Source organism: Monodelphis domestica, chromosome 2, assembly GCF_027887165.1.
Source record: "Monodelphis domestica isolate mMonDom1 chromosome 2, mMonDom1.pri, whole genome shotgun sequence".
In the NCBI taxonomy this organism is placed as follows: domain Eukaryota; kingdom Metazoa; phylum Chordata; class Mammalia; order Didelphimorphia; family Didelphidae; genus Monodelphis; species Monodelphis domestica.
Genome location: NC_077228.1, coordinates 99588269 through 99603381, shown reverse-complemented (window position 1 = coordinate 99603381; position 15113 = coordinate 99588269). Strand labels below are relative to the sequence as shown.

The 15113-nt window shown below is 32.3% G+C and overlaps 1 protein-coding gene across 1 annotated transcript in view; it reads left to right on the top strand.

The window, feature by feature from the left end:
- Positions 1 to 12533, top strand: part of ZBTB41 (zinc finger and BTB domain containing 41) — a 65759-nt gene extending 53226 nt beyond the window's left edge. The window contains exons 10-11 of the mRNA XM_001367611.4: positions 624 to 712; positions 5872 to 12533. Coding sequence (XP_001367648.1) covers positions 624 to 712; positions 5872 to 6524 — 742 coding nt within the window. The 3' untranslated portion in view covers positions 6525 to 12533. The remainder of the gene's footprint in view (positions 1 to 623; positions 713 to 5871) is intronic.
- Positions 12534 to 15113: the final 2580 nt, after the last annotated feature.

The window sequence follows — 15113 nt, the reverse complement described above, 5'->3', positions numbered from 1 at the left end:
TCTGTGTGTTTAAGTCAAATTAGACTGCCTACTATTCTATGAACTCCACATTTCTTCTTTAATAAACTCTTTGTCATGATTAGAATTCACTTCTTCATATCTCTTTCTCAGAATCCTTCTCTCTGGGGCTCAGTTCAGGTGCCATCCTCTTCTGTGAAACACAACCCTTTTCCCTTATTTGGTATGGGGCATGGTATGTCATGAGAGAGAAGCAGATAGGAAAGGTAGGACAAATTGGTGGAGTGTGTTAAATAAAATAGATGTTAACAGTTAATACTTAATTCATTGTAGGTACATGACTTTGAAAGTATCAGAACTGGAGAGGAATAAATATTTTTTTCATCATCTTTGTATCTTCCTTCAATCTAGTAGCAGTGTCTTGTACATAGATTCTGAATTTAAAAGTTTTTATGACTGTTCTATAATAGTCATTTTGTAATACCATCTACCTAGAAAAGGAAAGTCTGAACCTAAGGGGATTTTCCTTCCTCTGTCCTCTAGGTTTTCTTTCTTTTTTTAATAATGTGAATATTTGAAAGAATATTGTCTAGATTATTATATTATTAATTTGAATTTTTAAGCCCTAATTGGAAAAAATGATAATATAATTTTTTTCTACTTAGATATAAAGCAACATTTCACCAGTGTGATGTTTGTAAGAAAATTTTTAAAGGCAAATCAAGTCTGGAAATGCATTTTAGGACACATTCAGGTAAAACTTAATGGGTAGGTTATATGTATTTTAGTGGTTAATTAAGAATGAAACCTGATCCTACAAAACATGCTTTTCTCAGTTATAATTTGCACGCCAGTCAAGATTTTATTTTTTACATTAATTTCATTAACTCAGATCTTCAGTTTTTTTACAGTGGTAATATAAAAAGGATTTGCAAAGAGAAAATTGGTTGTTTTCTCTCCACCTAATGTGTATTTCTTTGTCAGTTATTACTTTTTTTTTCATTTGCAGCTATTTTTTCAAAGAATTTTTCGTGATTTTTAAAGCCAATTTCGAAGACATTCATCTCTAGCCTTTGCTTTAGCAAACATTTACTACTTTTCTTATACTGCTTTTTAAGTAGCAAGGCAAAGCAGGTCTAGTGGTTTTGCTGATAGTTTCTTTAGAGGGTGCTTTGTTGTGTACTTTGTTAACATTGTTGACCAATCATGCCTTTTGCAAGTATCTAGGAGAATGACAATTTCAGTTTTCAAAAATCCACTTTCTATTTTTTCTATTCCTTATGAACTTGAGAGTGATACCATTTCCGGAAATAATATTGGATTTGGTTATGCTGCAATCCTTAGTTTATCTTTGTTTTTATATGTGGCATTTGCTAAATTTTAAACAACTCATAAAATATAATTTTACTTTCTTTTATCTATGATTTGTACTTAGTTATTCCATTGCTCTGGGCAGGCAGGTGGCACAATGGATAAGAGTGTCAGGTCTGGGGTCAGAAAAGCTTGAGTTCAAATCAGGCGTCAGACACTAGTAATATGACCCTAGGTGAGTCACTTAACCCCATTTGCCTCACTTTCCTCATTTAAAAATGAGCTGGAGAAAGAATAAACCACTCCATTATCTCTGCCAAGAAAACCCCTTAATGGAGTCACAAAGAATTGAACATGACTGAAACAACTGAACAACAACCTTGCATAAGGTGAAAAACAGTGGGTTTTCTTTAAAAAAAAAAAAAAGAAAGAGATAAGGGAATGATTATAGAAGAAAAGTAATACTAAGTTAATAAACATAGCCTTTTTTAAAGATCTAATATTACCATGCTGAAATAGAACTATTAATAATGTTATAACTGTGATGGTATTATTCTCAGCACTAGCCAAACCAAGGTAGAGAATACTTTGTCCATTTGTGGACTTTGGCTTGAGAGATATAAATAACTTGGAGAGAATTCACATGAGAGAGCATATAAAGCATGTATTATTAGCTTATTATGTGCAAAATGCTGTACTAAATGCTGGAGATAAGAAACTGTAGAACAAAAGTGCTTAATCCTTAATGTTAATATTGTGTAATATAAAATTACAGAGTATTATTACCTATAGAGTAGTAAGAAGCTATTTTTATGTCCCTTCAGGGTAGATAAAATAGACTTATAAATAACGTTAAGATAGAAATGAATACCAGTTCTTGAAACATAATTCATTTGAATCTGTATAGGGCAGAGGTATCAAACACCTACCCTTGTAGTGTCTGCAACATTGTTGAGAGTGGCCTGAACCAGATTAAAACATAATTGGGAAATATTTAACAAAATAAATAAGAATAAAGTAAAATATAGATAATGATTATAAATGGTTTTCTTAGTTAATAAGCAGACCACAGAGATACTTGATGTATGCTTTAGTCACTGCCTTTCTATTTGAGTTTGACATCCTTGGTGTGGGACATAAAATAGATCAATATATCTAATTTTATATTTATAAAGTTGAACACTTTTATCTGAGTCAGAACAGTATGGTGCTTGACCAGATAAAAATGTAATTGGGAAATATTTAACTAAATAAAAATATGAGACATAGATAATGTTAATATGTAGTTTTCTAAGTCTCATTATGCTACCCCAGAGAATTCTTTTCCTTTTTGAGTTTGACACCACTGACACTGGTGACTTTCTTACTGTGCTATGAAACTTCCTTTTTTTTGGAAATGTCTTCATTTTGAACAGTTTTCCATAATTAATCCCACATAGAAAACAAGAAAAAAATACCTTTTGTTTTGAAAACAATTTTTCTTATTTTTATCTAATTAGGGATGTGTCCAATCATTGAGAAACACATCATTTTAAATAAAATAATGAAACAATGAAAGAACCTAATTCCAAAACAAATGGAGAATCCCCAGATAAAAACAAAATTGGAAATCCTAAAAATTAAAGGAGAAATTAATCAAATTCAAAGTAAAAGAACTATTGAATTAATAAATAAGATCAGGAGTTTGTACTTTGAAAAACCAAATAAAATAGATAAAGTACTGGTAGATCTAATTTTTTTTTAAAAAAGGAGAGAATCATATTAATAGTATCAAAAATGAAAACTGTGATCTCACCTCTAATGTAGAGGAAATTAAGATAATTATTAAGAGCTACTGTGCCCAGTTATATGGCAATAAATTTAATAATCTAGGTGAAATGGACAAATATTTGCAAAAATATAAAATGCCTAAATTAACAAAAGAGGTTATAGAATATTTAAATAACTTCATCTCAGAAAAAGAAATTGAATAAGCCATCAAGGAACTCCCCAAGAAAAAATCCCTAGGGCCTGATGGATTCACACATGAATGCTATAAAATATTTTAAAGAACAGCTAATCCCAAAAAAAACAAAATAAGCAAAGAAAGTCTTACCAAATTCATTTAATGACACAAATATGATACTGATTCCCAAACCAGAAAGACCAAAAACAGAGAAAGAAAAGTACAGATCAATCTCCTTAATGAACATAGATACAAAAATCTTTAATAAAATACTAGCAAATTATCACAAGAATTATTCATTATAACCAGGTGGGATTTATACCAGGAATGCAAATCTGGTTCAACATAGGAAAACCATCCACCTAACTGACATAAAAGAAAATTTAAAATGTTATTTAAGTTATACTTTCTAACTACTTTCCACCTTCCCTACCTGTCCCAAATACATTTTAATGTGTCTGGATCTGCCTAGGTCAAAGGCTCTGGAGCTTTTAACCTCTGGGATCTTAGTTGATGGTTTTGAGCTGGGTCTGTGGCCTGGGGATGGGGATTTCTTGCTGCTGATCTCAACCAGGGAGTTGTGGGAACAATTGTGAGATTCCCCTTTTAGGGGTATCCTGCCAACTTTGAAAGAGCCCTAGCCTCTTTCAACATTCCCTCTCCCCTACTCCCAGTGGTCTCTCTTCCTCATGATTAGCTCCCCTAACCCAGACATCTTCCCTGCTCCCCATTTTTTGCCCACCTGAGGTGTTAGGGCACTGGAAAAAAAAATTCTCATCCTACCCAGGCAGCCTGGTTTGTGATAGCCTTCCCATAATCCCCTATCCCTAGAGGCACCCTTGTTGATGCATCTGAATTATTATCATCATCTCACACACACACACACACACACACACACACACACACACACACACACACACACACACACACACACACGCGCGCGCGCGCGAAGTTGCTGGGGTGGAGAGCAGCCCACTTCTCTCACCCTTTTCTCTTTTTTGCCCCTCTCTCAATTTCCCCCAATCCCTGAAGGAGTTCATAGGCCAGGGGTAGGGGTGGAGGTGGAGGGTACTTGGGAGTTTTACCTATGTGATTTGAAGAAATTTGTTCCACAGAATTGATTTCCTCTTTAACCATGTGCTTTGTTGTAAACATTTGAAAACTATTACCAATAAAGTTTTGTTTTAAAAAACCAAACTGGCAGAAATCACATGATTATCTCAATAGATGCAGAAAAAGCCTTCAACAAAATACAATACTCATTCCTATTAAAAATACTAAAAAGTATAGGAATAAAAGGATCTTTCCTCAAAATAATAAGCAGTATTTGTTTAAAAACATCAGCAAGTACCATCTGCAATGGTGATAAGTTAGGAGCTTTCCGCATAAGATCAGGAGTGAAGCAAGGATGCCCATTATCACCATTATTATTTAATATTGTACTAGAAACTCTAGCTTTAGCCATTAGAGAAGAAAAATTGAAGGAATTAAAATTGGCAATGAAGAAACCAAATTATCATTCTTTGCAGATAATATGATGGTATACTTAGAGAACCTGAGAAAATCAACTCGAAAGCTAGTGGAAATAACTAATAAATTTAGCAAAGTTGCAGGATATAAAATAAATCCACATAAATCATCAGCATTTCTATTTATTTCCAGTAAAAACCAGCAGCAGAGTTAGAAAGAGAAACTTCATTTAAAATCACTCTAATTAATATAAAATATTTGGGAATATATCTCCCATAACAAATTCAGGAATTATTTTAACACAACTACAAAACATTTTTCACACAAATAAAACTAGATCTAAACAATTAGAGAAACATTAATTGTTCGTGGGTAGGGTGAGATAATAAAAAAAAATGACAATCCTACCAAAACAACTTATTCAGTGCCATACCTAAAAACTTTTATAAGAATTAGGAAAAATTATAACAAAGGTCATTTGGAAGAAAAGAATATCAAGGGAACTAATTAAAAAAATGTGAAGGGTAGAGACCTAGCAGTACCAGATCTTAAAGTATAATAGAAAGTGGTGATCATAAAAACAAAATGGTACTGGCTGAGAGATAGAAGAGTGGATCAATGGAATAGCCTTGGAGTAAATGACCTCAGCAAGACTGTGTTTGATAAACCCAAAGATCCCAGCTTTGGGGACAAGAACCCACTAATTGACAAAAATTGCTGGGAAAATTGGAAAACAGTTGCAGAGATTAGGTTTAGATCAACATCTCACCACAACCAAGATAAATTCAGAATGAGTAAATGACTTAAATATAAAGAGGAAAATTATAAATAAATTAGGTGAACAAAACATATGGAGATTCCATTCCTGTTCTGTAATTGGTCGACTGAGTCTAGAGATAAATTATTTAGGTCAAAAGAAGCAGCCTAAGCTACTTCTCTGTTTCTTGTGTTCTTTTGGTTTAGGACAATGCTATTTAAATGTTATTGTTGAAAGTACCTCTTGGTGACATGCCAGTTGGAAGGGGAAATAAAAGTATGCAAGAAAGCTTATCAAATTGTATTGACAGTTAGCTATGTCGTAAAAAAAACTTGAAAGCAAGATTTACTAAAGACAGTACAGAATCATTTGGTATACATTTTACAAATTTGGTTTTTTCACTTAATGCTACTTTTTTCTTTTTTCATAGGTGAAAAGCCCTACAAATGTCAAATTTGCAATCAGTCTTTCAGAATTAAGAAAACTTTAACAAAACACATGGTTATTCATTCTGATGCTCGACCCTTCAACTGTCAGCATTGTAATGCCACATTTAAACGGAAGGACAAGTTGAAATACCACATTGACCATGTGCATGGAATAAAATCTCCAGATGAACCACTAACTTCTTCTGAGGAGAAACTTGTATCCTTACCAATGGAGTACCCTCCTGATGGGAAAGGTTACCAAACAGAAACTAAACAGTACATGGACCAGCCCAAATATCAATCAGAATCTAAAACAATGTTACCAAATGTTCCTAATGAAGTCTGTGTTCCAGTAACATTGGTTCCAGTCCAGATGCCAGATACTCAGAATGATCTGGTGCGCCATACCACTGCACTTCCACCACCCTCCCAGGGCATCCTTTCTACACAGCCACAGCCAACAGATTATCCACGAACAACAGATTTAGCATTTCTGGAAAAATATACTCTCACTCCTCAGCCTACAAACATAGTTCATCCAGTTCGTCCTGAACAAATGCTTGACCCTAGAGATCAGTCTTACCTTGGAACGTTACTAGGTCTTGATAACACTACAGCTGTGCAAAATATTGCTAATAATGAACGTCACTCATGATCAGGCCTAACATTCCACAAAATTTTAGTGGCTATATGCTGATTGCAAGCAGTAGCTGATAGCTATTAAATTAATAGGGCTACTATAGTTTGCATTTTCTCTGACCTCCAAAATTCTGTGTATAGTTTAAGATCAAAGAAACATTATGTGGACATATTTTGATGCATTATATTTAAAGTGTATATCTTATAATTTTTAAATATTTTAAAATCTTTTGAGATCTTAATTTTTAATAGTTTCTTAGATATAGTTTTTTAGATATTCACTTAAAGGAATTTTTAGATATATTTTTGGTTATGATTGTTTTTCATTTTCATCTCATCCTTACTTTCCTCTTCATTTCCCTCCTCTAGCCCCCAAGTGAAAAAATTAATTTTAATACAAGCCTTTAAAAAAAAACAAATGAATGTACTGGAAGCTATCAGCTGTTTTTGTTCCAGCTTGAAATTAACATGATCTTGCCCCAAATGCATGTTTTTCTTATTAGTATCATGCACCTAAGTTTCCTTAAAAAATGCTTAAAAGCTTCTTTTGGCTTTCATAGTTTTATTATTTCTAGCCAGCGTTTCCCATTGGTCTTTTTTGACAGGCTGAAAGTAAAAAGTAGACTGACACTGTATGGTCAGGTAGCAAGGTAACGTGTGACAATAGAAACATACCTCAGTTATCCAAGATGAAAAAATATAGAAAGAAAAAACATTCTATGTCTAGAATTTTTCTTTTATAATTAAATTTATTTTTTAGATTTTAGCACTTAATGCCTCTACTTTATTTCTGACTTTTATCTTCATTTCTTAAAGGTTTGGATAACAAAAAAAATTTCCCTTATTAGGAGTAGATAAGACACCTTTGGAGGAGCATGATGTTATAATGGAAAGAACAACAGTTTGGCAGTTAGAGCCTGAGTTCTAATTCTGGCTCTACTACTCAGTACTTCAGTACTAGCTTTATGACTTCTGTTGAAAGAATAATGTATGGGCAGCTCTGACCCTTAGTTTCCTGATCTGCAAAACTGTGTTTAGGTAGGTGGGTGGAGTTCGGGAGAGGTTTGAGGTTAGCTAGATGATCTCTAAGATCTCTTCATGTTATCCTGTCATTCTACTAATCTTGGATAATTGAGGCTCTGATAAGTAGATTAATAAGATTTTTCATGTTTAATCAATAGAAAAAGAACTAAGATAAACCCTAAAATTTATGGTCAAGTCTACTGAATGTTGTTTTCACCTCATTAAAGGCAAAGAAAAATATCACTTGTACGTCATAATTCACATTTTTTAAAGTTTTTTTCATTTTAATTCCTTTATGCCTAGTATCCATTACTATTATCTTATTGAGAAATAAGGAGTGAGGAAATACCAGTTGTAGTACCATCTTTACTTAAAATACTTTACTGTTTCAAAATAATTGATGGAGTAGGGAGCCAAGATAAGTTGGTGAAGCTTGAATTACAGAATATTTTTAAAGTAATACAGTTCTATTACTTTCAAGTAGGTATAGAAACTTCAATTAGGTTAACAAAATGTTGTCTTGGGGAAATTTCTTTAATGAATAGGTAAAATGTGTAAGTGTATAGGTAAGAGGAGGCTGCATCCGTTATTAGTGAAGAATTTTTGAAGGAAAGTGGCATAAAGGATTTCATAAGAGGAACTAGATGAATCCCCAGAAGGAATGATGAACTGGTTATGTAGTGAGAACAAACAATATGGGTCACCAGCAAGAGGTTGAGAGATTTTTAATTGGTATAGTATTTATATATAAATTTAAGTGTTTGAGACTACTTGAAAAAATTTTAGTACTGAAAAAATTTTTCTCATCAGTCTTATAGTAATGACTTGCTAGTAAACATGCCAGATCTTGCATACGTCATAAATAAAATGGAATTTTAAAGGTTTCCTCACACTAGAAGGGCCAACGACATTTCTTTAGTGAAATACTTGAAAAATTGAGGTATTTTACCAGGATGTTCATAAATAGATGTGCCTACCTATGAAGATTATGCTAAAACAATAGAGAAAACAGAAAACCAAAACACTGCCCTTCCCTTTCTTACCCCCTACTCCCAAATTTTCTTTCATCAGGGTTTGGTAATAATTAAATTAGATCATTTTTATTCATCCCATTTTTTAAAACCTTATTTTTAACAATGGGAACAAATTTGCATTGAGAATTGGATAATTGAAGTACTTTCAGTCTTCAAAGTTAAATTATAAAGTCACAATAACAGATATTTTTTATTTTAACTAAAACTGTTAATGCCACAGAAACAAATTACATCTATAGATCTCTCCTTAATTTGTAAACATTTAAGGTTTTAGGTGATTTTTAAATTTTATGTAACAAAAGACTTTTTTTTTTTGCTTTACAAAATTTTTGCAACAGGGTTCTTCTTTAGTGACTTTCCTAAATGCTTTACAAAATTTTTGGTTTACAGTAATTTTATTTATATAAAACTTGTTTTGCAGTGCATACATGGTGCAAATTGAAGTACATCTCCAGAATTTTGTGAAATTATCTTTTATTTGTACAGTACTTTACAATTAATAGTTATTTACATTTGTCTCGCTTAATAATCTTAATACATTATCTCACTTAATTATCACAAAGCTCTATAATATAGTTAGGACAATTATACATGCTGCCTTTTTTTTTTCTCTTAAGAAAATGGACACAGATAAGTGAAAGCTTTTGTCTAGTGGCAGAACAAGAAACCATGTATTGTGATGCCTTCTCTGATTGGTTCTCTTTTCACTGTACCATTTAAAGACATTATCTCTTTTGTTGCCTCTTATTCCCCAGAGTTCTAAGGAATCCAAAAATTATTGAAAGCCTTACAAATTTGGGCAAACTGAACAGAAAGGTGCTTTAAGATGATTTCATGGCACAGAAGAAATGCAGTGAAGCTTGCATTTGTCAGCTGTACTATTGTTTCAGATATTTGGAGAGTCTTTAGAAAAACAATAAATTAAATATAACATTGTTAGTGTAACCATGTCAAAATTTTTTACTTATACAACTGAAATGTGCATTCCAGGAACACAACTTAGCCTTTAAATTCATTTATTCATCTAAGGAAAATTAGCACTTAATTAGCACCATAAATTAACTTTTATCAAATGGAAAAAATTGTCAGCCTAGTTGATTCTATCTTTAAAACACCAAAGATCCTAATAGATATTAAATAGGATGGAGATAATTTAAGTTCTACATTGTTTGAGTAAGGACTTGTCCAAAGAAGCACAGTTGAAGTCCTAGTTTACTTTTTTAAATATTCAGTATCAGTAGTGAGCATTATTATGAAGTGTGTCTGTTTATATGTATGTATTCTATGAAAATAAGAGCAGAAGATACTTTAGGGATATACACACACAAGCGAACATACTCTGTAAAATATATCAAGTAAGAATGATTAGAGTTTAATTCAAGTAATTAAAAGTCATCTTTTAAATGGACACTATCAAATGCTGTTCTATATTCCACTGATGGAAAATATTTCCTTTTGCAATTATTTTAAAATTTCAATTGAAGCAATTTTATAGAATAAAATTAGGGATTAAATTTGTGGGTTGTCTTTAAGCTAAAAAAATTTAGCAAGGTTGGTAACCAGTAAATTAAAAGATCTTTTCTTAGAAGTTATTGAGATGTTTAATTCTGAATTAAAAGGTAGATTTTTTTAGAATAAGCCTGAGTGATTTTTTAAATCAATGCATTCTTCATTGCTTTCTTTCTTAGTAGATAGAGAATCAGAAATGATAGGAAGACTTTAGTTCAAATTCTGCCTCTGACCCATACTGGCATGTGACCTTGAACATATCAGTTACCTCTCACTGTCCTAGACAACTTAAGACTATAGTTTGCAGAACAGTTGTGGATCTACATTGGTAGAGGGAGTTTTTTCACTGGAAGTTCTTCACAGTCCCCATGGGGAATTTCTTCTGAAGTCACAAGTTTAAACCAAAACATTGACAAATCATAAAATTGGTATATTTTTTATCAATCTGAGAAAGCTTCTTAATATCACTATGATGTGGATATTTAATAGTGATGATTTATAGTAACCTGGCATTTATAAATTGATAAAGAGCTAGAGTATAAGCAACCTTGGTTTTCACAGAATTGACAAAAAAACTACACAATTATACTACTGAGTATATACTATTTATAAGCTTGTTCTTTCTTGCCACCAAATTATTGAATGTTACTTTTAGTAGAAGTTATATTTTGTGTATATGCTCTTTGATAGTGTCCTTTTAAATCTGATCTTTTCTTGATTAATTGCTATGTGCCTTTTTGTGTATTATAGTTGTTGAATGTTCCTTCTGGTTGATAGATTGTACTGGTGGATACAAAATATATGAGTTGTATATCAATATTGTTATATTTTAGTGATGTTCTGTTTTGTCTGCCGGTCAGGCAATGGTTTTTTGCAATTATTTGAGGTTTATGTAGGTAGAGTGGCACCAAGTGCTAATATTAAAATTCATTTTTATGATTTCAATGTCATAATTTCTATCTTTATTTTAGCCTTTATAAGTACAGTGTATCTACCTACTAGGCATATCTCTCAAAGGCAATCTTCTAAATAAGAGAAGTCATTTTTAGTTCATCAGATGGTCTGTTTGTCTTAACTAAATAGTTCTGAACTTAGCACCTATCCTACATACCATCTTGATGTAACTGAAATGGAAAAGGGAGTTATGTTAGGAAATCAGTGGGGCTTTTTTTGATGTAGCAATATTCATCCCATCAGTCATACAACTTGAGTTACTGAGCTCAGGAAAAGATACAAATCTGTGGAAAAGCCAGTGTCTAAATTATTTTATGATTAGTGCCAAATTTTAAATCTTTCTAAAAATCTCAGTGTTCAGGAAATGAAGCTTTTTTCAAAAATAGAAACATTTTTAAAAATTGCTTGTTTCTTAAACTGAATCATAGTTTGTGGGAATTGTGCACATATACTGCCAAGTATAGAAATTCTTATATTCTCATCTTTTTAATACATATTTTTCATTTATGTCTTGGCATACATGGTTTTTTTAAGTGAGCTTTTTATTGTAAAATAATAAGTATATTCTCTGCTTTTCCTTATTTAGAAATTTAGAAGCAATAGAAATAAAGTTGGGTTATATGGAAGCTAGGTAGTTTGGTAGAGGTAAACAAAATGATGTATGGTGGCTTCAGCTAATACAAATCCAAAAAAAATTTAAGATCACATTCAGTAGACAATACTAGTAGATGTTAATCCCTTCATTTATTTACAGAAAGAGAAATTATGGATTATGTTCAGAGCCAAGAAGAATTGAAAATATTTGTTATAGCTACAAAATTTATGTTTGTTTTTTTCTCTTAAAAGTAATCTGTTTTCAGGTCTATGAACATTTCTTGGGAAGCATGTTAAATGGAATTTTAAATTTTACTTAAATTGATTCTGGAACATTTTTTGAGTGCAAGACACAAACATATCTGATAATTTCTCCCTGCTTGCTTAAATAGACAAATACTGTGATGTAGTCATAGACCTAGTTTTATCCTCCAGTAATTGAATGGGTATTTTTTTTTTTATGGTTATAAAGTATAGGAACTGGTGAATACTACTGCCAAACAAAGAGTATAGAGGTATACCTGAGTTTAACTACCCTGATTCCTTATTTTATTGTGAATGTTCTGGGAAAAGGGATTTATGATTTGCATTAAAGTAAAAAATAATTGATAATTTCTAATTTAATTTGCAAGGCCACATCATAAACTGTTTAGAATTCACTTAAAACTTTTTTTTAAAATAAAGAGGCAAAGTCAAATTATAAGACATCTAAAGCTGCTGTTTTGTCAACTATGTAAAACATCTTGTGAATTTTGTAGATATTTAGATTGTCTTATGTTAAGTATCTTTAGCAAAAATTACTTGCCTTTCTCTGAAGAATAGGAATTAATTCTCTGAAGAATATTGTAATTTAAATCAGTCCTTTGTTTTACTTTGAAATTTAAAATAAATTTGGGATTTTTTTATCCTAATTAAGCCTTTCCTAGGTTTTATTGTGGTATGAATCATAATTTAATAACCTGCAAATGCACTACATCTCTGTAATTAAAAAAAATTAATTTAAAAGACATGAAAAGTAGAATTCAAGTAAATTCTTCAGAGTTGTGTTAATTTTGTTGCTCATGATTTGCATTTTATTTATATTAAAATGATTCAAAATATTATTTGACTAATCGATTGACTAGTTCAATACAAACTAGGCAAAACCTATAAGTGAACAAGCAAAATTAAGCTTTCTTCCTTAGGATGTACCAGCCCTTGGATGCGAAAAGCTGAAGGAACCAGGATCTTTGGGATTTAAATCTATGGAAAGATTTCACATTCTGGAAACTGGAAGGTAGGAGACTCATATTGAGTGGAAAGAGCACAGTGGAATAAATTTTGAATCCTTAACTTAAGTTTATGATCTAGATGTATTATTTAATAGTTTAAGTGAAGAGAGCAAAAAATTTAAATGGATAGGTAAAACTGTACTGGGCTCCAAATTGTGGGACTGTGACTAAATATGCTGCAGGCTAAAGAATTCAGTAATCCCTAGAAACTGCTAACACTTGCTTCAGAGATACTTTATAAGACTGGCTTCCAATATACTCCCAATTGAACAAACCTTATCATTGTGGTGTCACTGTGTTATTTATATGGTTCCTTTATCATTTTGGGCCAAGGTTCTAGAGTACAGTTAGGGCATGAAGTAGAATGAGCTCCAGGGTCCTCTTAGCCAGTGTTGGTCACTTGAGGGAATTAGGATACCTTTGATATCAGATCTTGGCCTATTAAAACAGCAAGATTTCCCAGGTCAATTGTGCCACTCCCTAGTCATTATTTCCTCATGTCTTTTTCCAAAGTATCTGGGCCTCCACCAAGTTCTTATGATTGGGAAAATGCACATAGCTATATCTGTGCTCTTGGTCACTTTTGTAATTTCTGGGTTGCCAATTTCCTCAATGGACCTGAAAGAATCAAAAGATTTGTTTTTGCCTCAGTGTGCAGATCCCTTAGAATTATTTCTACTTTGGGTTATGTGTTCTACCCTTATCATCACTCTACACATCTTTCAACCAGGATCTAATATTGTCTATGTTGAAGAATTTGGGGTTTGTGTTTTTGACTGTGGGTATTCTCTTCTTGCAACTTCCCTACCCTAATCACATGCCATATATTACTCTATATCTTTATATTAAACCCCCTTTAGTGACTGTTGAAGGGCAAAGTGGTATAGTGGATAAAGTGCCCATCCAGGAGCCAGGAAGACTTGAGTTTAAATTTGGCCTCAGACACTATCATTGTGACCCAAGGCAAGTCATTTAACCCTATTTGCCTCACTCAGTCTCTTTCATCTGGAAAAATGAAGAAGAGAACAAAATAGCAAATTACTCTAAAATCACTGCCAAGAAAACCCCAAATGGATGGGCCTGAAACAACTGAACAACAACAAAAATGTACTAAAAACATTAGCTTTCTGTTGTCATATCTGATAGTATCTTTAGCAAATCTATCCTCACTATAAAACTGATCTTTCTTTTTTTTTCTAGCCAAAAATGTTCTAAAAGCTTTTAACACAGCATTTTGAAATTTGCAATTGGTAACTTGCCTATTATACACACCAATATTCTTCTTGGGTTACATGTAATCTTGATTCTTTAAGGATCATACTTTAACATGATTAGAATATTGATATTTGAAATAGCCTTTCACAGAAGTGACCAATTTGAGATTGTTGAACGTACCACAAAGTGTCCCAAATATAGTGCTGTCCAGTTTCCTCCTGTCCAGCTGTAACCTAAGATGTGCAGCATCTGCCCTGTAGAGCATCAATCTAGCCAAATGGCATAAATGAGACTATGTGTTTTCTTATACTTTATCTTGGTTATGTGGTTAAGCCTTTTTCTGTCAGTTAGCATGTATTGCATTGAGGACATTTTGTTGACATGTTCTATAAAATAAACTATGTTCCCTGTTCAAATATTTTCAGCAACAGTACTGTTAATAATATTTATATACTGTATCAGTTTTGTCACATTAGCAAGCTGACGGGTTTGTAGTTGCCTATGGCTTCTTGTCCTTTTTGTTTTTGCTAAAAGCATCATTTATGATTTTTATAATCATTTTGGCATATTTGTTCGATTGATCCTAGGGTACTTTTAGAATTTATTGCTTCTGTGTGTATTTGGCCAGATACAGTCAAAAAGGCTAAAGTGCTTTCTTGATTTCCTTAATTATATCTGGTGTTCATGTGTTATAATCCAGAGCTGGTGGTCCTAACCTCTCAAATAAAAATAGTTGACTAAAAATGCCACTGTGTCTGTTCTATTTTGCATTTGGTTGTTGTCTCTTTAAGGTTTTACCCACAAATGCTTTTAGAATTGCAAGTGTACTATGTACTTCTTCTTTACCAATTTGATTATTTTTTGAGATGATAATATTGCTTTGGTCTTCCATCTGCTTCCTCTGTATTGTTTTATAGGTGAACTTGTTCTGTTAGCCATTGTTGTCTTGGGTCACTGGATCCCCATTTGGTAAGACTGTATCTGGCTAAATTGGTTGTGGGTTCT